General features: G+C 44.6%; 1 protein-coding gene across 1 annotated transcript in view; it reads right to left on the bottom strand.

The window, feature by feature from the left end:
* The window catches only part of LRRIQ1 (leucine rich repeats and IQ motif containing 1), a 378,050-nt gene that overhangs the window by 202,810 nt on the left and 147,372 nt on the right, over positions 1–27,868 (bottom strand). Inside the window, exon 14 of the mRNA XM_082254861.1 lies at positions 3,090–3,257. Within this exon, the coding sequence (XP_082110987.1) occupies positions 3,090–3,257 (168 nt within the window). The remainder of the gene's footprint in view (positions 1–3,089; positions 3,258–27,868) is intronic.

The following is a 27,868-nucleotide window of genomic DNA, read 5'->3' on the forward strand; positions in this document are numbered from 1 at the left end:
GAAATGAATGTTCTATAGGCTGACAGAAGGATATATAGATAGATTTTCAAGTCCCCCCTACCCATTCTTCTCTTTTAAGACACTGTATTTTGTCTGTTTTCTCCAGTTTCTCTAAGGATTGCAGTGATGTATGCGTATCCTGGATCAATATCGTGCTTTTTAGATTACTTTTCTGATTGGCTACAATCTGAAATACCCACTATCATTCTGGTGATTTTAACATTCTTGGTAATGTTAACAGCGCGCCTACATCTCAACTTAAACTCATCTTTCGAGCTAATACAATGACCACACTTCTACTCACTCCGATGGTAACATCCTTGACCTTGAATTTTCCCATCTCTGCACTCCTGGCAACCCTAACAACACCCCCTTTCCTCTGATCACAACCTCATCAGTTTCACAGTGTTCCTTGTCTTCAACCACCTTTCCTACAAGCATAAAAAGGATTACTTATAGAAACCTTTGCCACTTTCTTCTCTTTTCACTTCTCTGTTCTGCTACTGGCCACCTCTATGACAAAATCTCACCTCTGCCCTGTCCTAACTTGGTCATTCCTGTGTACAACAGTTCACCCTCATCCTCACTGGACACACTTTCTTCTGTAACTAGAGGCAGATTTAGGTCCTGACCGTTGCAACCTTGGCAAACGGATGACATGAGAAATCTCAAGAGACATAGCCGTGCTCTTGAGTGACTGTGGCATAAAACTAAATCCCAGAAAAACTTCACCCTATACAATTTTGCCCTCCCAAAATACAATTCCTGCCTTCATGCTGCCAAAAAAAACTACTTTGTCACCATCTCATTCAATCCTTACTCTCTACTTTGTCACCAACCAACTCCACACACTAACTCACTCACTGCCCAAGAGATTCCCAGCCCTAAAAAGACAAGATTGATGAAATTTGCAAGGATATCTTCACTGTGCAGATATTTTCCCCACTTAACATACCCTGTCTAACACCATCTTCAATACTTTCCTCTTTTGCTACTACAGAAGAGGTTACCAAACTTTTCTCAGATGTCCACTTAACCAATTGTCCTCTGGATCCTGTTCCCTCGCAACTACTATGGTCACCCTCTTCTTCTATCCTATGCTCGCTCACTCGCATCTTCAATCTCCCCCTCTATACTGGTGCCTTCACTTCCTCTCTAAAGTATGCACAGATCACACCCAAACTTAAAAGCCCTCACTGGACCCTACCAACCCGAACAACTTAAGACCCATCTCCTATCTCCCATTCACCTCTAATCTTTTATAACACTTAATCTACAACCATCTGAGCTCCTACCTCACTGAAAACAACCTTCTTGACCCCTTACAGCCTGGCTTTTGCAGTTCACAGAAACTTGCCCTACTAAAACTCACTAACTGCTAAAACCAACAGCCACTACTTTAGTACTTCATTCTCTTACTACTAGACCTTTTTGCGGCCTTTGATACTGTTGACCACCCACCCCTCAATAAACTTCACCCCCTTGGTCTACAAGATTCTGCTCTTTCCTTCTTCTCCTCATAACTATCACTGCACTCCTTTATTGTTACCAACAACTCTCTCTTCTCCTTTCTACTTCCTCTTTCTGAGGGGTCTTCTTTCTTGTTTTTGGACCCCTGCTCGGGAAGTGGTAAATAAATATTCAATTTTAATAAAACAAGGAAAAAATTAAGAAGTAAAAGATGTATTTTATATGTACTAAGTAACTAAATCTTAAATATGTTTAATAAGTATTTAAATAATGTGAAAAAAATATGTTTTTTTTTACAATCATATATGAGAAAATATATTCATTTTTAAAAAAATATATATATTTTTAAAGAGAATTAAAAAATTGGAGATTAAACTATTGAGTTCTAGGTCAATGTTCAACTCTCCTTGTGTTAAGGTTCCTAGTTCATAAATCCACCATGTTTCATTTTGTGATATTGCCTTTTTTAGGTCAGATCCTCTCTAATTTGTCTTAACTTTATCGTTTTCATCAATAATAAGGCCTCTGGGGTCGCAATTATGATAGTCTCCAAAATGTTTAGAGAGACTATGTTTTTTAAACCCTTTCTGATGTTATTGATATGCTCCCCAATTCGAATTCAAAATTTCCATGTTGTTCTCCCGTCATACTGTGAGCCTTATGGGCATTCCAGTATGTATACGACATAGATGTTATTACATGAAAAGAACTGATTAATTTTATATTTGCAGTGTGTGTGATTTGATATAAAATGCATTTGTTTCCTTTTGTTGTCTGTGACTGCTTTGCAAGGGCCAAAAAATATCTGGCCTAGTCCAAAAAAGTTACGCAGTATTGAACCACAAAGGCTGATAGCTTGTAGTTCTGAATTGACTGCAAGGTCGCTGATGAGCTGCCTCGTAGATCATTTACAAGCCCTGCAGCTTGTAAACAGCCAGCCCATATGAAGAAACACGCTGAAAGCTCCAGGGCTCATCTGCAGGAGTTTGACATTGCACCACTGGTCCACTGATCACGGTTGCAATGCTTTCCAGGTTCCTCAAGAAAAAAAGAATAAATGTACATTTCTTCTTCCTGCAAAAATATGTGCATTTATGTTTTTTTCCCAAAAGGTGACCTTAAACTTTAACACTTGCTTCCAACTTTTTGTATTGTCTATTGAAATCTGTTAAAAATGCTATATCATAAGATATTTGTTTTCCTCCTCTGTTTTGTAGCATTTGTTCTCCGTTCATGGACTTAACTATTTTTCCTACAGTAAGGTGCTTTTCCAGGGTTGCTATGTCCCACCATATCTGGATTTGTTTATCCATAACATGCTTTACCTGTCTAAAGCCGTTCTCTATATTAGTGTCTGCTTTTTCACTGATTACTGGTAAATTCTGGACTTTGAATAGATGCAAAGGGGAAAGGACTGAAGATAAGTAGATACAACTTATGTAGGAGGATTTGTTTCATCTCTGTGAATCACCTAAGGCTAGTTACTTTACTGCGTATACTGTATGTAAGGGCTTACAACCACTTTCAAGTGCAGACAACACAAAAACTAACACAGCTGCTTCCTTTCTTCTATTATAAAATGCACATGCCCATGCTACTAGAGTAATCTTTCTACTTACTTGTCTTCACAGTTTATTTCTTTCCATAATTTACATATATTGACGATTTGAGTCTGACAGAGAGCCATGAAACTTCCCAAAGATGGCTTGTGAGGAGTGTAATCCCCAAGATGTATTTCTTCATCATCAAGAATCCTTAATGTAGGCATCGCCTTTAATAAACAGCATCTAAAATAAAATAAACAAAAGTGGAGAATAATAACAGTAAATATATATTTACACTTAGAATCATACCATAAATGTAAAAAAACTGATTTTCAAGCTAGCGATACCTTTGCAGAAATTATTTGGAGTTGAAACTGGTACAAAGTGTCATTGGGTGAGCATTGGGTCAACAGTTCAGATGATAGTTCAGGTTTTAGGATTAAAGTATATTTCATGCGTAGGGTAAGCCAAACTCAGGAATTCTATTTATATTGCTTACAATGTTCCCAGTGTTATATGTTCAGCACTGGGCAATTAAATTGCATACTTACTGGATCAGAATGCTGGCTCTACATCAGTCTAAGCCTTAGTGAACCGGGGAATTATAATGGGATTTTATACTCACTGTAAAATTATTGTATAAAAGCTGTGTCCCTCAATGTATGATAGAAAAAAAATGGAATTTTACTCTAGCTGTAAGTGCCGGTTTACACTATAGCGATGGCAGACATTGCATGTGATTCGCAGCGCACTGCCATGCAAATCACATGCGATGTCTGTGTGATGCAAATTCAGCCATACAGATTGTATGGCTGAATTCACATTGCATTCGGACCAAAGTAGTGAAGAACCCTTTTTTTAATCCGCAGCAGAATCGGATCGCATGGGTGTTCACACCTATGCAATCCGATTCATGTATGAATTTACAGTTTGCACTGTGATATGCAAACTAATCTAGGGGGGTCATTAACTTTGTATTGACATTCTCAGCAGTTCTCATATGGCAGTGTGAATGTGAGGACCCGCAGTGGATTCTCAGGGTTCCCGCATCGCACTAGTGTGAACCGGTACTAAAATTATTTCCTGGGAGTCCATTGAGGGACACAACTTGATAGTAAAAGACCTATGGTTCTAATGCTGCCTACAGAAAAAATGAACACTAGGCACAAAGAAAACAGGAGAGAGAATGAACACTAGGCACATAGAAGTCTTTTAATGTGCACAGTTCCTCCCTTTAGTGGAGTGGGCTTTAACAGGAAATAGAGACACTTTATAGCATAACTCATAGGCTGGCAATATGTCATATCCCTTAGAGGTAGCAGATCTGGGACCCAAATAGCTTCTTAAAGGACTCTCTGGAATGACAAAAAAGGGAATCTGTCTAAAACAAACAAAAACAGGAACCCTCATGGCTACATCCAGGCAATGGAGAGAGATTTCTTGGGGATGAGCTGATGTCGGACACAGGGAATATCTTCATGAAGTAAAAAACAGAAACCACTTATGGTAAACTTGTCCTGATCTAAGATTTAATGTGGCTCCCTTACAGGCAAATTTGATAGCTCAAAAACCCTTCTGACCACCCCAAGGGCTACCCTATGGGAAAGCACTGCCAAAAGATATGTCATGTCAAGGTTGAACAGGAGGTCACTGTAAAACCGGCAATACTAGATTTAAAATCCACAGTAGAGGTGAAAGCCTAACAGAGGTAGAAAAGTGTGTAACACATTGTATAACAGTACAAATTAGGATGTTAAAGAAAAAAAAAAAAAATAGGCAACGTAGACACCTGACCTTTGATGGTACAGAGGACCAAATATTGTTCTACCCCCCACTAGAAGAATGTAAGAAGATAGTCCAATGAAAAAGGCCCATGGGGAAAATCCAGTTCTCAAAGAAAAATCTTACAGGAAGAAGATCTATGAGCATCAAACATAGTTAGGATTACAGAATCAAAAATGCCAGTTTCTCAGAACCTAGGTATCAACAGGAAGAGCTTTAAAGCTAGGGACCAAGAAGTAGAGTTTCAAGAAATAACAAATCAATCCAGTCCATTAGAAACCACAGCTGGCTAACAGATGAACGAGGAACCACACTTTGAGGACGTTGGCTGTCCGAATTTCCAAATCCCATGGAAGAGTGAATACTAATGCTCTTATGCCCTTATGCTACACTTGGTGTCTATGCTCAAACAGGGTTTTTGCTGTACAATGCTGTCACAGCCATACAAGTGTTACATTCCACTTACTCACAGTGCCCTGGTGGCTACATTATCCAAATTCCAGGCTGTTGTAAATCCTTTTCTCAGAGGAGCTTGTGGTCAAGTGCTGTGAGAAGCATGTGGAGAGCAGCTGTTAAGGGTTAACTGCCACTGCTGTAGATATTTAGTACCACTCCCTGTGTACTGTTACAGAGATCCTTCTGAAGGCAGAAATTCCATGGGAGGCAGAGAGCTCAGTGTGTGCACAATTAAACAGTGCTGCATCATCAGAAAAATCTAGCCAAGAAGGGAATTTCAAATGGTGGTTCAGACATACATTGCCCAGCAACCCATACATAAATACACACAGGGCCTGGGCATGAATAAAGAGGTGGGTTAGCCCCACTTGCAAGGCTAATGGTAAAAATGAACAACAATCACTGAAAGTATCTTCTGCCCCTTATGCACAGTGTCCAGCCTTAGCTACAGCTGTATCTGTGATAGAATTTACACAGCAGAAAAAGCCACTGATGAGAAGTGAGTTTTCTAAAACAGAGCAAGAAAAAAAACTGCCACAGTTCTGGTCCCAATGATTCCACAAAGAATTCACATACATACTGCCCCAGCATAAATAGTTCTGTACTAACTGTAACACAGATAGGTTTTCACTGTTGACTGCAGGGCCACTGTAGACAGAAAAGCAGTATACTTAAAGTGTTACTAAACCCACAACAGTAAAATCAGTCTGTATATGCAGTAAAGCATGCTGGTTATACTCACTGTGGAACCCAAGGGGTTAATCCTCTGCATTGTGTAAAAAGGCTGTTTGCTCCTGTATTTTCTGATCCTCCTCTTCTTCCACTGATTCCAGAACAGGTCCAGATAAAACAGAGCCTTTGGAGTTAGGCTGCACATGCTCAATTTGGTGTGTATTGATAAACATTTTTTTTTTTTTTTTTTAGTTTCTTGGGAGAGTGCATGTGATCAGCACAGGGCCAATCAGCACTGTCCAGACAGAGGGTCAGGGGTCCTTGATCCTCATAGGACAACTCAGTGCACTATGAAAACTCCTCCTACAAGCTTTAACCAGACACTTATAGAAGTCATAAGACTGCTATATACTGCTGATGAGAAAAGGTATTTAGCAGTTAATATTTACTAAAACGATTGCATTTCCATGATCTGTGTACTGTGGGAGACCAGATATAGAGAATTCAGGGTCCTGGGTTTAGTAACACTTTAATGAACCAGCAAAACCTGGGCTCATGGGCAGACTGGAGAGATATCTAGCCTGAATTTAGCAGTAGCTGATGATAATAAATAACATCTTCCAATTAAGTAAAAAAAGAAAATAAAGCAGAAAGGATGGATAATCCATTCGCCTATGGACATTAAGTGCAACTGAATAGGTATGTGAAGGGTTACAGTATCAAGGGGATTGACCTTTATTTTTTATGTGTCTGCTGTCCATTTCTCCTGTAGGCAGCAGTATAACCATAGGCAGGGGCGTAACTACAGGGGTTGCAATTGCAACCTGGCCCCATGCTCCAGGGGGCCTGTGCGGCTCCCCTGTACACCTGGATAGGAGGGGCAGCGGGGGGGGGGGGAGCATGTAGAGAAATCACTGCCCTCCTTTTTCCTCCTGTAGCTACAGGAGGGAAATAGAGGAGATTGGTTCCTCTGTATGTTGCCCCCGCTATTCCTCCTATCCAGTTCACTTGTGTGCTCCCCTGGTCCCCCCCCACTGTGCTGCACCCCCCCCTCTACACACACACACACACACTGTGCTCCCTCCCCTCTCCTACTGGCTGCTGCAGGGGATGTGTCACAATAGAGAACCCGGAAGGGTAATTGATCAGCTCCTTCCTTTTCTGAATGGACAGAGTCATAGTCAGTGACATTGTAAAAAATAAAATAAAATGATAAAAAATACTACAATAAAAATACCAAAAAATAAAAAAACTACTGACACCAGTGGGTGAACTTCCAGGATCGCAAAGGTCACACTTGCAACCGGCCCCAGGCATTCCAACACCATGGGGGAGGCCCTAAGATGGCAGGAAGGGGGCCCACTGCAGAACTTGTGAAAGGGTCCTGCTGCGGGACCGTAATAAAGGGCCCCGCAATGAGAGTAAAGGGCCCCAGGATCAGTGAGAAGAGCCCCAGGCTTGAAGGGAAGGGCCCCAGCCAGGGGTTTGGGGGGACCTTCATGATTTCTTGCACCAGGGCCCTGATGGTTCTAGTTACGCCTCTGACCATAGGACTTACTATCAAACCTCAATGTCCCTCAATCCACGACTGAGAAAACACATTTTGTTTATGAACACAGAACTAGAAGAGTTCTTTGTTTTATCTATTCTGTAATTTATGTTTGTAGCGATAAGAGCTTCTGGAAAGAAACATTAAACATACGTCAGTGTGATGAATGAAAATTTTCAATGCCCGTAAATTATGTGTTCACTGAACTCTGCTGCAGAAATCAGCAGTTATTTCAATAGACCTATTTCTATCATTGCTGCTTTAGCCATACACAGGCCTGTGTTTATTAGGATAGTGATATTTCAGATTACTGAACCGTGAGTCAGATGGAAAACTAAGTCCAGCAAGAAAGGCATTGTTGACAGGTTTGTGGCTTTACAAATATCTATTATCAAAGACCTTTCTTTTATAGTCTCAACTCTGTCCTTTTTGCACATGCATACATGAGACTAAATGCAAGCTTTTGAGAGGAGCGTATGCACTCTGTTGGGACATCTGGTAACCCCTACTATAAGAAAAAGCATGGACACTGAGGGCAGTGCAATGATCTTCTTTTGGTACTAGGGACCTAATATGCCAAGATAGCTCCTGAGTTTTGCCACTTATATGTGAATCCAAAAGTCCTAGAAAACTTTAGTGCTCTAGCCTTCAGTGCACCTATATAAATGTACAGTCAGAAAACTGAATTTTTGTAAAATCTTACCTGTAAATTCCTTTCTCTGAGTCCTCCGACAGTCGCCGCCTCTTCATATTCGTCACATATGGGGTATTAGACTTTGCTCCGAAGGAGTAGCTAGGCAACAGAATATGTTAACATTAAAGCTTTTAACATATCCCACCCTCAAGGGGTGGTCCCCTCAGTCAATACCCTCCTACTTCCTGCAACCATATCTCAGTTTCAGTGGAATAGCAGTAGAGTATACAACCAAACCCCAAAAGAGGGGCGGGGGCGGCGACTGTCGGAGGACTCAGAGAAAGGAATTTTACAGGTAAGATTTTACAAAAATTCAGTTTTCTCTTACGTCCTCCAACAGTCGCCGCCTCTTCATATTCGTCACATATGGGGACGTCCCAAAGCAGTGCAAACATGAGGGGTGGGAAACGCATCCGCGCCGAAAGGCAACGCAGTCTCCGCATCAAAGAAAGGAACCTTACCAAAGGAAGGAAACCAGCTGGGCTACAGGAAAAAATAATTGCTCAACAGGAGCAACAACCCAGGAAAAGACAAAGAACCAGGGGATAAAAAACTTATCCCAACAGCCAGAGGTCCCCAACAAGGGACCCTAGGGAATTGCCGCACTAAGAACCTTGCGGCCAAAGGAAGCATCCGCCGATGCCTGAACATCTACTTTGTAGAATTTTGTGAAAGTGTGCACGGTCGACCAGGTCGCCGCCTTACACACCTGGGCTACAGAAGCCCCATGACGACAGGCCCAAGACGTACTCAGAGATCTAGTAGAGTGCGCCTTCACAGGCACAGGGGGAACCTTCCCCTGCAAGGCATACGCCTGTTCAATGGTCTGCCTGATCCATTTGGCGATGGTAGAGGCCGACGCCGCCATGCCCTTCCGAGGACCCTCTGGAAGAACAAACAAGGAGTCCGTCTTTCGAAAAGACTCAGTCGATTTAAGGTAAACCCTTATCGCCCGAACAACATCCAAAGAATGTAGCCTCACCTCCTGTGGATGTTTAGGCTTCGCGCACAGCGAAGGCAAGACAATATCCTCATTAAGATGGAATTCCGAAACTCGCTTCGGAAGAAAAGAAGGATTAGGTCGCAAGACCACCTTATCCAAATGAACAACCAGATACGGAGACTTGCAGGACAAAGCCGCCAGCTCCGACACTCTGCGAGCCGAAGTGATCGCAACCAAAAAGGCGACCTTTTTGGACAACAGACAACGAGATCTCCCTGATCTGTTCAAAAGGAGCACGTTGTAACACAGATAAAACGAGATTTAAGTCCCAAGGGGGCAGAGGATCCCTCCTAGGAGGAACCAGATGCCGCACTCCCTGAACAAAAGTGCCAACCAAGGAGTTGGAAGCCACGGGACGTTGAAACAGAACGGCCAGTGCAGACACCTGACCCTTTATCGTAGCCAGCGCCAAACGCTGATCGACACCTGTTTGAAGGAAGGACAGCACTCGGGAAACCGAGTACGTGCGGGGTGAAAACCCCCTGGACTCACACCAGGCAAAATAGGCCTTCCAAGTACGGTAGTAAACCTTCCCTGAGGAAGACTTCCTCGCGTTGATCAAGGTATGAACGACCTCCGGGGAGAGACCCTTCTCCTTCAGGACCTCGGTCTCAACAGCCAGGCCGTCAAAGCCAGCGACTGTAAAGCAGGATGGTATATCGGCCCTTGAGACAGGAGAGAAGAGGTAGACGCCACGGGGCGTCGACCGCCAGATTCACGAGGTCTGCGTACCAGGACCGGCGAGGCCAGTCCGGTGCCACAAGAATCACCGTGCTGCGTTGCGAGTGTAACCTGCGAAGGAACCTGGACAGCAACTGAATCGGTGGAAACGCGTACATCAGCTTGTACTGATGCCACGGGGCCACTAACGCGTCCGACGCGTCTGCCCGAGGGTCGCGCGTCCTTCCCACGAACCTCCTCACCTTGTTGTTGAGACGAGACGCGAACAGGTCCACATCTGGAAGACCCCACTTCGCGCACAACATCTGGAAGACAGCCGGGTGGAGAGACCATTCCCCCTGATCCAGGGTCTGGCGACTCAGATAGTCCGCCTGCCAGTTCTCCACCCCCGGAATGTGCACCGCCGTTATCGCCGGGACATGAGTCTCGGCCCAAGTCAGAATGTCGGCCACTTCTCGAGCCGCTCGGGCACTCCTGGTGCCCCCTTGGTGGTTGATGTAGGCCACCGCCGTGGCATTGTCCGTCTGCACCCAAACCGGGCAGCCCTGCAGCCGGTCCATCCAGCGATGAAGACAGAGATTTATCGCACGCAATTCCAGAATGTTGATCGGAAGGGAGGACTCCCCCTCTGACCAAGTTCCCTGGGCGGACAGAACGCCCAGAACACCACCCCAGCCCGACAGGCTGGCATCCGTGGTGATCACCGTCCACGAGATAGGACGAAACGACTTGCCCCCGGACACCATCGGGGACTGGAGCCACCACAGAAGGTCTCTTCTGGTGCGATGACTCAACGAGATTTGAAGATCCAGAGATTGAGGTCGCCCGTCCCACATGGACAGGATCTCCGCTTGGAGACCCCGCGTGTGAAACTGGGCGAAGGGAATCGCCTCGAAGGCCGAGACCATCAATCCCAGACATCTCATGCACGTCCGCAGAAACGAGAGCGGAACGTCCCAGAGGGACCTGACTTCCTCCTGAAGAGTTCTGAGTTTGTCTTCCGGCAGGAAGACCTTCGCCTGCACAGAGTCCAGGATCATTCCCAGGTTGGGAAGACGAACCGACGGACTCAGTGTCGACTTTGGAAAATTTATCGTCCAACCAAACTCCTGCAGAGTTTGCATCGTGACAGACAGGTCCTCCTCCAGACCCTGGCTGGTCGCAGACCGAACCAGAATGTCATCCAGATACCCCAGGACAGAAATGCCCTGGGCTCTCAATAATGCCAGAACCGGTGCAAGCACCTTGGTGAAAACCCGCGGAGCCGAGGCGAGACCAAAAGGCAACGCCACGAACTGGTAGTGATCCTCCGCAATGGCGAATCGAAGGTACCGCTGGTGACCCTCGAAAATGAGGATGTGAAGATACGCATCCTTCAAATCGATGGAGGCCATGAATTCCCCCGGAACCAGGGCAGCCACCACCGAGCGCAGGGATTCCATGCGGAACTTGCGAACCCGCACAGAGCGGTTCAGAGACTTCAAGTCCAGAATTGGACGAACCTTGCCCTCCTTCCTGGGCACGGTGAACAGATTGGAATGAAACCCCCGAAATCTGTCCCGATGAGGCACCGGAACCACCACTCCCTGAGCCCTCAGGTCCCGCACCGCCAGGTGCAGGTCCCGTAAACGCTCTGGAGACAGCTGAAGATTTGAGGGAAAAAATCTGCTCTCCGGCCAAGAGAGAAACTCGATCTTGTAACCAGATCGAACGATCTCCTGAACCCATCTGTCCCGCACGCGGGCCAACCAGGGTTGAAGAAAACCGAGCAAGCGTCCCCCCACCCCAAAACTGGGTGAGGGCGCCCCTTCAGGCCGCACTGTTATGGGTTGCGGATCCGGACTGACCGGACTTCTGTTTCCCAGACCAGGGCTTCTTTTGAGAGCCTTGACCTTTGAACGGTTTGCCCTGTAGTGCGACCGAAAGGCACGAAAAGACCCCTGAGGGGGCCGAAAATTAGCATGCTTCTTCCCAGAAGCCCCCTTAGCCTTGGGGAAATGGGGCAAGAGAGTGCTCTTACCTCCGGTGATCCCCTTAATCAACACATCCAAGGACTCCCCAAAAAGGCGAGATCCATCATAAGGCAGATTGGCTAAGGTCTTACGTGAAGATTGGTCCACCGACCAACATTTCAACCAAACCAGGCGGCGAGACAACACCGGCACGCTGTGCACACGTGCAGCCAACGGGACTAAGTCCAAGTCCGCATCACACAGATATGACACCCTGGTGGATTTGATCCACCATATCCAGGGTCGCCGGCGAGGCCGAATCGGCCACTAGGACGCGCCTAAGCATCTGCGTCCAACTTGCGACAGCCTGGGCCGCCATGAGAGAGGCAAACAGAGCCTTAAGCATAGAACCCGTAATAGAGTAAGTATGACGGGCAAGAGACTCCAATCTCCTATCCGTGGCATCACGGAACACCGGGGAATCCTCTGCAGGAATCGCAGTAGATTTGTTTAAAACCGCAATTGCGTGATCCACCGGGGGTGGCACACACCACCGTTCATCAGTGGAAGGCGAGAAAGGATAACGCAGCTTGAACCTACTTGGCACAGCAAAAGGTTTGCGTAGATTGCGCCATTGTTCCTTAACAGCGCGCTGAAAATCATCATTGCAGGGAAAAACCTGCGGCGTCCTGCGTTTTCTCTGCGTCCCATAAGCCGCCAAGGCAGCGGGGGGACACACTTCATCCTGCAAACGCAGCATTTGTTTTATGGAAGCAATCAATTCATCCATAATTGCAAGCTCTTCAGGCGAGCCAGGGGGAGAATTATCAACCCCTTCAACTTCAGCCTCCACCTCGGACCCCACTAGATCCAGGGAGGAGCGGGACCCCGATAAGGAGACCCCCGCCATAACAGCCCCATCACCTTCACCCTCAGAATCAGAGGAAAGAGAAACTCTGGGTCTCTTGGTAGATTGAGAAGCCACCAGCATCTGCACCTGAGCAGCAAGGCCAGCCACAATAGTGGCTAAATCCCCCCCTGGGGGGGAAACAGCGGTCCCCTGGCTATCCACCAAGGCGGTAGGAAATTTGCCCTCCTGAGAATCCATTGTCCCAATATCAAAATGCCGGATAATAAAGGGTTAACTGCCCCTTTAACAAGCGCGGCGAGCGCAGCCCACCGCACCACACACAAGCACAATGAGACCACCACAGGGATAATAAAACTGACACAGGCAATGGATAAGAAGGATATAACCTGAGGAGACCCTCGCCGCTGCTGCTGCCTCGATCGGTGTACCCAGGAGAAGAGGAAGTGATGTGACCAGGGCGCTCTATTAAAGCCTATGGGAGGCTACAAGAAAATGGCCGCCATGCATGTAGAACATGCGGCCGGAGCGAGTGCAGGCAAAATGGCGCCGTTTGGCGCCGAAACCGCCGCTCCACAGTACAGTAATGCACACATTTTAGCCATATATAAAAAACATGGTAGATCGCCGCAGCGATCGCTGTATAGTGCCCAAACATGCCACAAAACATGCCCCACAGCACACAGCTTCTCACACTGACAAAGCTGACACACATAGTGTCACACAGCTCCCCCCCCCTTGCAGCCCACAGCATGCAGCCGAGTGATAGGGAGACAAACAGTGAGAACAGAGGCAGGTTACACAGTCCCAGACTGACACCCCCCCCAGACAGACAGGTCCCCACATAGATACACTTACCTCACAATGGCGTGGGGGACCCGCACAGGCGAACAAGCCGCTGCACATGAGGCAGGGAGAGTCGCAGACAAGACGCACAAAATGGGGGTTAAGAAACCGCACAGCGTCCAGTGAGGTAGCCACCTCACCAATCATCCCTGCACCGAACAGGGATGGGTCGTTCACTGTGCCAGGAGCGTTACCTGGCTGAACGCTCGATGGCAGGCTGGGAAGCCACTGACCCACGACCTGCGACCAGGGGGATCAGCCCGAGACCCAGCCCGCATGATCCTCTTCATCAGAAGAACTAACTAATGCTGACAAAAAGAACAGCTAAGTAAAGGTAGAGCCTGGAAAGTGTGCCACATGTCCACATACGTATGTAGTAATTTTATCATTTTAATTATAGCATTGCTGACTTTATATATTAAACCTATCTCTACTTTCCTTGGTGAACAAACAATTCAAACAATCTTTTCCATATCATCTCCAAAACGTATCCGTCCACCTAAGACCTCTTTCATACTAGCTGTCCGATCATGTCTGCCTGTCAGTTTTTCAGGTGGACCTGATCAGAGCCTGCATCGTCCTCTATGGAGCAGCAGATGGCAGTGGACACATGTCCGCTGACATCAGCCGCCATTCGATTAGATCCTGTCCACCAAAAACAGATGGATGGTGGTCCTATTTTCCATCTGTCCGGTGGATCAGATCGGATGACATTGAATAGAAAGGGACAGGCAGTCTGGTTCCATCCACTTTTCCCAAAATGTTCAGAAGATGCTACATGAAAAAATGAAGGAAAATTTGCTCTAGTGGATACAAATATAATTGAACTAACAAATATGAGTTTGCAAATCTAGAACTACAAAATAAACTAATTACATAGACTACATACTAAGGAGCCTCTTATACTTCATCTTTTATTGCAGACTCAGCTGAAAAGTGACCTACAATAATATTGCAGGTAACAATTCTACTTTGGGGATGTGATGTTGAATCTGCAAATACGCTTCTACTTCCTTAGCTGTAGTGCTTTCTATAGGCACCTATATGTACACGACCTTACAGACCAGTAATAAAATGATGTACAAATGACTGAAGAATACAGTGTACATGAGTACATTGTAACACAATAAATTATTGAACATTGCAACTGGATGCTAAAAGGGGTGTGCAAAAAAAGAAAAAACAAGTTAAAAGAGGTAAATGAACACAAAAGCAAAATGGCAATAACAGTTGACATTTATATTTCCAGAACTCTAGTATTTCTTCATACAGTATTTACAAAGCTGATATCGAGTCTACACTAAAGGGGACACTGTTCAAAGTGTGAAAAACCAACTTGATTTATAGAAAATTTCCTTTTACAGGGGATATTGATGAGTGAAAGCGTTATGACCACTGTGAATAAATATGAACAAACCAGTGCTGAATAGTTATAAATTAAATACGTGCCAAATAAATTTGATGAATGTGTTAAGAAATATATCTGGGACTTAGAAGATCTCAACAGTAGTTTTTTTCCAGCTGTTCCTCACATGTTGAAGGGCTGAGTCAATATTTCATTTAGTAAAAACTTCCTAGTGAATACCCAGGCACTCAGATGGCTGCATTAATCATGGTTGCAATGAAATGCATTCCCCTAAGGAGTGTAAGAACTGATCCATGGGTTTCATTTGTAAAACACAACTTCTTAGTACAAGGGTTTTGGTGGTGTTATCACTGGCTGCACATGAAAGTAAGCAGTCGATAGGAAAATTTTACGGTAATTCCTTAGCAGGTATCAAGGGGTTACATAAAGTTCATTAACGTATACTGTTTGAAGAAATTCAACCCTGAATTCAACAACTCTATAATTTTTAATATACCATTATTCATAAAACGTCCCAGAAACATAATCCCTTGTCCAAAGAATAAAAAATGAGATTGTTGAATTGATTTATCCAAATCCATAGCCAACAAAACATTAATGTATTATTGAATAATGTAGACAAACACTTGAAACGCACACAACACACGTGCTCAAATTCACCAATTATGCCTTGACAGATTAAATAAGTGGTCGTGTGAGGAAGAATCACAGCTGGATTTAACAGGACACACACTTCTTTGAAGAGAAACTCCATTGTTTTTAGGATTTAAATTTGGGGACATTTGATTTAAATATAAAATATGTTAAACAGAGAGGCGCATGCGCGGCAGATCCTAAGATGGCCGCTTAAGCCCGGAGCTCCGCGCCATCCCGGCTTCATCTCCCGCCCCGAGCGCCAGAACGGCCGAGCACAGCCTACAGATCCGCCGTCGGTCACGCTACAAAGCGGTGGCATACATCCTATGACCGCGGATCAGTCATCCCGGACCTTTTTCAAGCCACAAGCCACGAGCAGCTAAGCGGCCACGTACGGCCTCCGGACCCGCCGCCGGTCACGCTACACAGCAGCGGCACCCGACCTGTGACCGCGAAAAGGTCTTTCTGGCTCACTCTCCGGACCCGAGTAGCTGACTGGGCACATACTGCTGCCAGATCCACCGCCGGTCACGCTACATAACGGCGGCACCCGTCCTAGGGCTGTACACCGATCATCCCGGCTCACTCCTCCGCCCGATCGGCTAACAGGTCCCGAATTGCCTCCAGATCTGCCGCCGGTCACACTACAAAACTGCGGCACCCGTCCTATGTCCGCAAACCGGGTCAGAAGGGATCTCCTGAATCAATTCCAGGCATCTGTGGGGGAAATCGATCCATCCAAAATGGCGGATCCGGCACCTCAGAATGAAAACATGGAGGAGGGAGGACAGGCACAGTCTATAACAGCGCAGCAGATCGGGGGTCTTCAGGAAATGACCCAGAGGAACACAGTGAGTAACCCCCTCATGCTGACACCCTCCCCAGCCTCCACAGAATCTCTTCTAAGCAGGACTTTGGGGGCCTTTTCCCCTGGCTATGTCTCCCCTCACATCACCTCAGGAATGCCAGCCATAGAGGGTGAAGGCAGACAGGAATCACTATTATATAATGACCTGCTCATCAAAATGTCATCCCTATTAGACAGGGGCTTGAACCAAATAGCAGACAGAATTACCACTGACATGAAAATGGACTTTCAAAATTTGGGACACAGAATGGAAGCAATAGAGGGCAAACTTGATGTGACTGTAGCTAAAACGAATCAGCACACAGGGCTCATACAGTCCCTACAGGAACAATTGGACTATGCTTTACTGCAAGTTGAGGATCTGGAGAACAGGTCCCGCAGGTATAACTTTCGCCTGCGGGGCCTCCCTGACTCTGTCACGGACATTCCTACTGCTATTCAGGGGTTAATTAAGGACCTCATCCCAGACATTCCTGCGCATAAATTGGAGCTGGACAGGGCCCATAGAGCACTGGGGCCTCCTAGGAGAGATGGTAATCCTAAAGATGTTGTGGTTAAGCCCCACTTCTTCTCAGTTAAAGAAGAAATCATTAGCAGAGCTAGAGCTGCTAAGCAAATTGTCTGTCAAGGTCACCCAGTTCAAATATTTACAGACCTGGCCCCATCCACGATCCAACGTTGGAGGACCCTAAAACCGTTATTGTCCATTCTATCACAGAAAGAACTGAAATACTGGTGGTCATTCCCCTTTGCACTCAAGTTTACTTACAAGAACAAGACATACTCTTTTTCAAGCTTCTCAGACGGTGAAAAACTACTTCATCACCTTCATTTGCTTCCTCAAACATTGGACCCAATCCCCTCCACTTCGAGCTCTGGATCCGCCAAACGCCCTATTCCGTCTAGCCCTATTGCTCCCCTGTGGCACAAGTCGAACTTCAAGCGCTCCAAGGACGGAAAGCCTCCCTGATCATCTCTAGCTGACTCACCTACCATTTTCATACCTGGGGTATTTTTGCCCCCATTAGTGACTTCCTCCTCATGTCCTGAGTCTGGCGAGTTGCTAAGTTATTTTTGTTGTCAACCAACTGACTGCTCTACATTTACCTTTTGAACAACAACCCCCCCCCCCCTTTTTTTTTTTTTTTTTTTTTGGAGTTTTGAATTATATCCCCTGGATTTGACTGTTTCCCATACACCCGATCGATGCAAACATCATACGCTCGGGCTAGGTTACCTAATATGGTCCAATGACTCCGGTCATTTGCTTTTCAATCTTTCATTGGGAAACGGGATGTGTTACGTTATATAATGTATATGGCTGTTCTTTCATTGTTATTCTTCATTTTTGATATATAATATGGGCGGGAGCCCAGCCAGGGTGGCCGGATGGCGCCTCCTTTGATCACGAGGGAAAATCTCGGTTCTCTCTCGTGATCTTTTCCAGCCTCCCCAATTTGGGGGGCAGGAACTGTGTGATACCATTTGCCGGGTCGCAGCAGACCTCGACCCGGCAACTGTCATCCTTTTTGGATGTAGGTCTGCCTCCTCTTTACCTTTTCTGAGTTCTATTCACCCCTTCTCTTCTTACCCTTCTACAGTTGGTCTCCAGGATCAAGCATTTCAGAAATATATTTACACGCAAGCCCCCCCAAGCAGTCCAGTCTCCCTGCAGGATTCCTCACCACGGGTTCAGGTAAGTGACATGGTGTTCCAGATGCACTCACACTCTCTGCCCCATGGCTAGTTCTAAATGTTCAGTACCATACCTCAGGATAGCGACTCATAATGTGCAGGGTCTAAACTCTCCCATGAAGCGAAGGAAGGCACTTCAGGACTTTCACCATAGGAGGGTGGAGGTCTTGATGCTTCAGGAAACTCACTTTCCGAAATCTTACAAACCTCGGTTTTTACATGCTAAATACCCCACGTTCTATTTGGCTAACGCGGATGACAAAAAACGCGGGGTGGTTATTTTGCTTGCCAAATCCTGCCAGTTTTCTCTTCACTCTGAGCTGGGGGATCCCGGGGGCAGATTCATCTTGGTTAAGGGCACTATTGATGAGCAACTATATTCCTTCGTCTCATACTATGCGCCTAATCAAAATCAAACCGCTTTCTTCCGTAAAATGTTTAAAAAGCTATTGCCACATTTGGAGGGCCATATTGTGTTTGGAGGAGATTCCAACACTGCTTTTGATTATGGATTGGACAAATCTAAACCACCGGGCTCCCGAGGGATTAAACCACCGAAACATAGCTCACAAATTGCTAAACTGATAAACCAGATGGGATTGGTAGATAGCTGGAGGGAATTGCACCCAACCGCAAAAGATTATACCCATTTTTCTCATCCTCACCAGACTTTCGCCCGCATTGATCATCTGTTAGTTTCCCAGGCATTACTCCCGTCCCTGACTTCAGCGGGTATCAAGGATGTGGTCTGGTCAGACCACTCATTGGTGACCGTCAGGATGTCTCGCTCCCACGCTCCTAGGGGACCTTTCCAGTGGAGACTGAACGAATCAATACTGAGTGACCCATGCAGGGTAACTGAGCTCGAAAGTGCAATCTCGGAATACTTTTCCCTGAACGATACGGATGAGATATCTCCCACAACACTATGGGCGGCCCATAAAACGACAATCAGAGGGAAGCTTCTCCAAATTGCGTCAAACATTAAACGAGACAGGCGATCTCATATAGACCGCCTTGAAAAACAGTTTACCAACCTGTGTTCCTGTCACAAACAGAATCCTACTGCAAAGTCTGCGAGGGCTCTGGATGCAGCCAGGGCCGAACTTAATCTGGCTCTGACCAACTCGGCGGAAAAGCACCTCCGCTGGCAAAGCGCCAGGTTCTACCACCTCAGGGACAAGACGGGCTCAATGCTGGCTCTCAACCTTAGACCTAGACCTAGACTCCAGGCTCTCCCTAAGATCTCAGTACAAGGGGGTCGCAGGACCCAAAACCCACAACGTATTATGGAGGAGTTTTCAACTTATTTTGAAAGGCTATACAAGTCTGATTCTTCCGGGAATGCTCTTAATATGCATGACTTTTTACGGGAATTGCCCATACCTAGCGTTTCCACAAAACATAGGGATATCCTGGAAGCAAACTTCACTGTAGCAGAAATCAAAATGGTAATCAAGGACCTTAAGGTGGGCTCTTGCCCTGGCCCGGATGGCTTCTCTAATATTTACTATAAAACCTTCTCGGAGATGCTTTCCCCCTATCTAGCGAGGTTTTTTAATACTCTCAAAGGTGGGACTCCCATAGATAAGCAAAGCAACCTAGCCTTTATCTCCGTCATTCCAAAACCGGACAAGGACCCAGGTGAGGTGGGTAATTACAGACCTATCTCATTAATCAATAATGATTTAAAAATCCTCACTAAAATTCTGGCCAATAGATTAGCGTCTTTCATCAACCATTATATTCATAAGGACCAAGTAGGCTTCATCCCGGGGAGGCAGGGTCCGGACCAGGTGCGACGCGCTATTGACATAATCTCCATATTGCAAACTGGGTGGGATGGTAGAGGTCCACAGGAAGGTATTCTTTTTTCTATAGATCTGCAAAAGGCCTTCGATTCGGTCGAATGGCCGTATTTATTCACGATCCTGGAACGCTGGGGCTTTGGGGATAACTTCATGGGAATAATTAGGTCTCTATACTCCTACCCGACAGCACAAATCAGATACCAGGGCTTTTATTCGAGGGCATTCCCAATTTCGAAAGGAACAAGGCAGGGTTGTCCCCTATCCCCCCTTATATTCGCCATAGCGATAGAAACGCTGGCCCTTGCACTCCGCACCAACCCGGATATAAAAGGGGTGTTGTGCGGACCACAGGAACATAAATGTGCATTATTTGCGGATGATGTACTCGTGTTTGTAACTTCCCCTTCCACCTCCCTGCCAAACATTTGCAAGGTGCTGGAAGACTTTGCGAAATTCTCTGGCCTTAAAGTTAACCTGGCAAAATCATCGATTCTGAATATCTCCGTTAATGCTGTGGAGGCTCAACGTTTAAAATCTTCATTTGCTTTTACCTGGAAAGACAAGCAAATTAAATACTTGGGGGTTAACCTGACGGCCAAATTGGAAGATCTCCATAAAGCGAATTACACAAGTATCTACCAAGTCTTGGGTAAAGAAATGCAGGGTTGGTTACTTCATCATTTATCATGGTTGGGTAGAATCAATGCTATAAAGATGAATCTGCTCCCCAGACTCCTTTACCTGTTCAGAGCATTGCCGATCCCCCTTCTCAAAGCCCCGTTACGCTCTTTCTAAAACTCTGTCATAAAATTTATCTGGGGCGGCAAGGGATACAGATTGTCTCGCAAGACTCTGTACTGCCCAAGGAAACAAGGAGGGCTAGGAGTCCCCAATTTCTGGCTCTATTATCAAGCCGCCAGGTTGTCTCAACTATCCATAATATACTCCCGCTACGAAAAGCCGGATTGGGTTCAAATAGAAAAACAGGCAGTACCCTCTTACACACTGGATTTCCTTCTCTGGTGCCCCCCTAAAAACAGACCTCCCATTCTATCCCCAGTCCTGTCGTCCTCCTTCGCTTTATGGGACAAACTACGATGTCTGCCATCCCTCACCTCTAGCATGTGTCCATTATCTCATCTATTCCACAATCCGTCCTTTCACCCAGGAATGGACATCAAGGCGTTCCAGTGGTGGCTAGACAAGGGCCTCTATCGTATCGGACACTTTTTTACGCAAAGCGGACCCTTCTCTCTTGCACATTGTACTGACAAGCTTAAAATGTGAAACCGTTTCTATCAAATCTCCCATTTCCTCACATCAATCTCAGCGAAAGAGACTCCCCCCTATCCTTTACGGAATACGAGGTATGGTGTTGCAACTCCAGGGAGCAGAGAGGGGGCATCTCTCTGATATACCTGTCACTTGCTTCCATAGGGGACAAATTGCCTTATATGAAGGCCTGGGAATTGGAGTTGGCGGAATCTTGGGATGTGGAGGAATGGGGCAGGGCATGCTTCCGATCTTTTCAAGGGATTGGCAGCGTATCTTTAATGGAAGCTAGCTTAAAAGTCATAACCTGCTGGTACTTGGTGCCAACGAGGTTGCACAGAATGTATCCTTCCTCCTCACCCCTGTGTTTCAGGGGATGTCAGCTCTCAGGGTCCATGATCCATGTATGGTGGGAATGTCCACGTATAAGAGGCACCTGGGATCGGATCTTTCATATGATCTACAAGGTCACTAACCACAGAATTCCTAAATCGGCCCAAATAGCCCTACTAAATACACTAATTCCTGGGGTGCCGAAACACACCCAAAAGCTGATTCTATACATTTTACTCGGTACTAGGCTCTCTATTGCAGGAGCTTGGAAGAAATCCACTGTCTCTATCCGGAAGATTCGCAATAAGATCACATGGGTTATGGCCCAGGAGAGATTGGTGAGTGTGCTCACGGACACTGTCGAAATTTGAAAGAATCTGGGAACCTTGGGCCACATATGTGGGAATCTCATTGGTTCCCGGCGTGCACCCGAACTAAATGATAACCATCTGCTGCCCTGGAGACCGGCTGTTCTTTAGCGTTTCTACTGCTTTTCTTTTCCCCCTCTTCTCCTTTTCTCCATTTCCCCCTGGCCTCTTTCTTTCTTCTCCTATTTTAGGCCAGTGGGCCTTTTTGCCTGACTTCATTGAGATAACTTTCACTTTTCACAATGAACCACACGACGAGGGGTTCTGTTTTTGTTGCTAGTAGAATTCCTTTTGGTATATGCTAAATACAGTTTATGGGGAAGATGGGTTTGAAGTTCCTCTCTCCCCGGGTTATCTAGTCGATATTATGTTGTGGCTGGTCCTGACCTCTCTGCCACCTAGATACTGTTATTACCTCCCCTCCCAATAGGGCTATGGGGATCAGGACCAGGAAGTTATATGCCAATGAGGCTCTTTATACTGGGTTATGGACTTCACTACAGTACTCATGTTTAGTAAGGGATATGGAAACCATCTCCCTCTTATCCTAAAGTAAGCTTTAGTTCTGCAAATGGGATGCATACGCTTCACAGCTGATTTGTACCATTCTCCCACTGTTGTAGCATCCTTCATGCTAATGTATTAAACTCCTGAGGCAGTATCTTCTTTTCTCAATAACCATTCATTGTAAGTAGATTACCATTCCCCCCGGGATGCAGTTTTTGCTCCCACTGGGGTGTCCCGGGAGGGATGGGGGAATGTCGGATACCTGGCCTGTCGTTAATACCATGAAATGCCTGAGACATGGATATGCCTTACTAGTTCACTAAGTCTATTGACGCCTCTCCTTGTCATTTACTCTAAGTGGAATGTTAAAATTAATGCTGCACGGCTGTTATTGTTTGTAACCTTTTCTTTTCCTTTGTTGAAAAATTCAATAAAAACCATTGAAACACGAAATTCCAACAGCAGACCTGTTATAGCTTGGAGTGCCGCTCTAAGTGCTGAGCGTTGCCACTCCACTGATCCATTACTTAATAGGGTGCTGGCGTCTAGGATGCCCATTCAGGAAGCTTTCTGTCCAAATGATATGAAGACATTGCACACCAACAGCTCGATGTGGACAAATAGTGAGAAACTGCCTCAGCTTTTGCTCCTCCCAAGCCACGCTCCCTGATATGTTTCGCCCCGCCTCGAGGGCTTAGTCCTAGGCAGTTTCTCACTATTGTTTTACAGTGAGCTGTGCGAAGTGTTCACATTATATGGACAGCCTGCTTCCTGGATGTGCAAGGGCAGGGTGAAACTTGTTCGGTGTGCGGCGTCTTCAGTATCAGAACGCCATAATACCCGACTCTGTTCTGGTCCTCCTGGATGTCTTCCAGCTCCTCTTGTTACATTCACCACAATTTTTTTAAATAAAATAAATAAAAGCCAAGTGAAGTGAAAAAAAAAAAATATGTTAAACAAGAAAGCAGAAAAGAGCAGTGGACTCTTCAAATCCTAATTCACGTAGGACCAGTCAACTTTGGGGGGTGGAGGTGGGGGGAGTTGCTGGGAAAACTGGTGACCACAACAGACTATAGCTTGAGACAAATTATTCTGAGCTTTCATTCAGCTCCCAAAGGCACTTGAGAGAAGAGCGAAAACCGTTCAAAGAGCTGGATGGGCACACACACTAAAACCATCTGTTGAATAATCAAATCTCAGCTTAGCAACAGAAGTGGCAGGAGATGCAAAAAGGATTTTCAAGCAAAACAATGCCTGGTAACCATAGATATAATGTGTAACACTGCCAAGTCCCCACTAAACAAAATAAATGGCAGGAGATTCAAATGGCTAACTGGGCATAAAGAGTGCCCGAAAACATACATAAAAAGAGCCCAGAAAGTACTAAAAGGGGAGGGATTGCATGCTTTCTAAAATACCAAAAAAAGGTTCCTCACATACAGCGCCCAGCCCAGATGCTTCTGTAGCATTACCACCATAAGTACAAGAGAAAAAAATATCAATACAGCAATGCCTGCTAACCACTCAACATTAAATCTTCACAGACGAGGACAGGAAAACTAAAACTGCCACACCTCTCGTGCTGATAACTCAGAGAAGAGTTACTGGCATGACCTGGGAGCAGAGTCCAGAAAAGATCCTCAAATAAAACAAAACTGCCCAAAATATATCTGAAAATTGGAAACAAGCATTGGGTTATCACAAATTGGTAGCAATTATGATGAAATATAACAATTTTGTCTGTATTGTTCTTATCTTTTTACTTCCATAAAGCAGAGGTCTGCTAGGATAGTAGATACAAGTGGGTAGTCTTATTGTGGAAGTAGCAACAGTAGAAGTAATAATAATAATAATAGACCTAAAGAAAAACAGTATTTATTTTAGCCACAGTGCAGTTGTAGGCATCAATTGATATAACCAGAAAAATAATGTCCATATTTTTAGAGCTGCTGAGGGTGTAACAATGATTTATGAATCAAGAGTGGAAAAGAATCCGCGCTTAGGATAATATCGAAGGGAGGGGGTAGAAAAAAGCGATTGGCTGCAGCCCACTTCAGAATATAACCCACTAGAGATTATATTAGATATATAGAGGAAAAAAGAAGAAGTGCTTGGCGCTGCCAATATATGCGTTTAGAAGTGTGGAAGGTAGAAACTAGTATAGACAACACAGATGTCACAAATATTATAAATATTATGCACGTTTGAAAAAATGGATGTTAGATAAATAAGTGAGGTATTAAATGAGGTAAAAACAGGAATAAAGTGTAAGAGCATAAAACCTAAAACCCAATATTTAAATGTATAAAAGTAAATAGGTATGCAAAAAATGAATAAATAGAAGGTGACATATACATCCACAATATACTCTAGTAAAAGATATATATATATATAGTGCCCTTCAAGTGAGGGTGAAGTGGTGGTGTTAAAACAATAGATAAATATATAAATTCAAAAATGGTATTATAGTGCAGTGACTATTTGGTGATATGTAACACAGGTGTATAAGTGATAATAAAAAGGTAGAGTAGAAAAAATTAGTAAATATAAATTATTTTACAGTGACTTGAGTGACCAGAAAGTGACGTGTGCAAAAAAGGAAGAGAAACCTCAATCCCAAGCCTGGGAAGAGAGAGTGCCCAATATGGTTCCCCAAAATAACAATGGGGTGGGCCACAGATGGAGGAAAATAAATCCAAAAAATTAATAGTAAAAAATGCTGAAAAAAATATAAAATGGTGGCTAAGTGATTGTTACACAAAATATCTCAAAATCAATAGTGTGCTAGTGAAAAAATGCGCAAAGAAAGTGGTCAAAAATGCATAAGAAAAAACATCCACTGAGTCCTTAAAAAGCGCATAGAGGTATAACAGTCCAAAATGGTGATGAGGTGCCAAAATCACAGGTGCGACCGGTTGGATGATTCTTAGAGTGAAGACTATGGTGCTCCCCTTATTCAATGGGTCCGGTGCTCCCCTTTCTAGTAAATACCGAGCTTACCAGAAAGTACTACCCCTACAGGGGTAGAGCGCAGGTCGATATTTGTAGGGATCGCTCCCAAAGCAGAGGGGTCCGGTCACCTGGTCCACTTCTAATATTCCAATTGCCCGAGTCACAACTAGTTGGCGTGTTAGTAGGGGTGTTCCAACATTAATGCTCCAACCAAGCCATTCCAGGACATGTATATAAATAAAGAAAGATGCCTCCAAATGGTGAAATACCGCTAGACTTTTATTAAAAACATCCAAGATAAAAGCAGGTACTCACATAAAAACAATGCTAACGATCCCTCAGGACTTAGGAGCCGCAAGGTCCTCTCTGGCGGTGGGGTGATGAACGGTAAGCCTTCTCCCGACCGGAGCTGTGTCCCAAGCCGATCAATACAATGCGTTGTATACATTACATTGTATTGATCGGCTTGGGACACAGCTCCGGTCGGGAGAAGGCTTACCGTTCATCACCCCACCGCCAGAGAGGACCTTGCGGCTCCTAAGTCCTGAGGGATCGTTAGCATTGTTTTTATGTGAGTACCTGCTTTTATCTTGGATGTTTTTAATAAAAGTCTAGCGGTATTTCACCATTTGGAGGCATCTTTCTTTATTTATATACATGTCCTGGAATGGCTTGGTTGGAGCATTAATGTTGGAACACCCCTACTAACACGCCAACTAGTTGTGACTCGGGCAATTGGAATATTAGAAGTGGACCAGGTGACCGGACCCCTCTGCTTTGGGAGCGATCCCTACAAATATCGACCTGCGCTCTACCCCTGTAGGGGTAGTACTTTCTGGTAAGCTCGGTATTTACTAGAAAGGGGAGCACCGGACCCATTGAATAAGGGGAGCACCATAGTCTTCACTCTAAGAATCATCCAACCGGTCGCACCTGTGATTTTGGCACCTCATCACCATTTTGGACTGTTATACCTCTATGCGCTTTTTAAGGACTCAGTGGATGTTTTTTCTTATGCATTTTTGACCACTTTCTTTGCGCATTTTTTCACTAGCACACTATTGATTTTGAGATATTTTGTGTAACAATCACTTAGCCACCATTTTATATTTTTTTCAGCATTTTTTACTATTAATTTTTTGGATTTATTTTCCTCCATCTGTGGCCCACCCCATTGTCATTTTGGGGAACCATATTGGGCACTCTCTCTTCCCAGGCTTGGGATTGAGGTTTCTCTTCCTTTTTTGCACACGTCACTTTCTGGTCACTCAAGTCACTGTAAAATAATTTATATTTACTAATTTTTTCTACTCTACCTTTTTATTATCACTTATACACCTGTGTTACATATCACCAAATAGTCACTGCACTATAATACCATTTTTGAATTTATATATTTATCTATTGTTTTAACACCACCACTTCACCCTCACTTGAAGGGCACTATATATATATATATCTTTTACTAGAGTATATTGTGGATGTATATGTCACCTTCTATTTATTCATTTTTTGCATACCTATTTACTTTTATACATTTAAATATTGGGTTTTAGGTTTTATGCTCTTACACTTTATTCCTGTTTTTACCTCATTTAATACCTCACTTATTTATCTAACATCCATTTTTTCAAACGTGCATAATATTTATAATATTTGTGACATCTGTGTTGTCTATACTAGTTTCTACCTTCCACACTTCTAAACGCATATATGGGCAGCGCCAAGCACTTCTTCTTTTTTCCTCTAACAATGATTTATGTCTATAGCTGAATTTCTACAAGTATTTACATCTGCCGTCATCACTTTCCATTTACTTACTGTATACAACAAAAAAGTATAGAAAATAGCTGCACAAAAGAACATAGTCCACATGTGTCTCAATGCTCGAATGTGAATACTATGCCTGCTGTCTTTAAATTTAAGCACAATGTGATTTCCATTATTTACTTCTCTGATTTATTAACCACTTAAGCCCCGGAAGATTTTACCCACTTCCTGACCAGGGCCTATTTTGCGATTTGGCACTGCGTGACTTTAACGGACAATTGCGCGGTCGTGCGACGCTGTACCTAAACGAATTTGACGTCCTTTTTTTCCCACAAACAGAGCTTTCTTTTGGTGGTATTTGATCACCTGTGCGATTTTTTGATCATGCGCAATAAAAAAAAGAGCGTCAATTTTGCAAAAATAACAATATTTTTCACATATTTTTATATGAAATTCCTCCCCAAAAAAATGTAAAAATCAAAATTTTTTAACATTTTCGGCCAATTTGTTTTATGCTACATATGTTTGGTAAAAAAAAAAAAATAATCGCAAAAAGCGTATTTTGATTAGTTTGCGCAAAAGTTATCGCGTTTACTAACAAAGGGAAAGATTTTTGTCATTTTTGTTGTTTTTTTTTTTAACGCATAATAGCAGCGATCTGCGTTTTTTTTGCGGTACTGCGACATTGCTGCGGACAGATCGGACCCTTGACTGACATTTTTGGGGTTACCAGTGACATTTCTACAGTAATCAGTGCTATACATATGCACTGT

The sequence above is a fragment of the Pelophylax lessonae genome (assembly GCF_965119305.1).
Source record: "Pelophylax lessonae genome assembly, chromosome: 4".
NCBI lineage: Eukaryota > Metazoa > Chordata > Amphibia > Anura > Ranidae > Pelophylax > Pelophylax lessonae.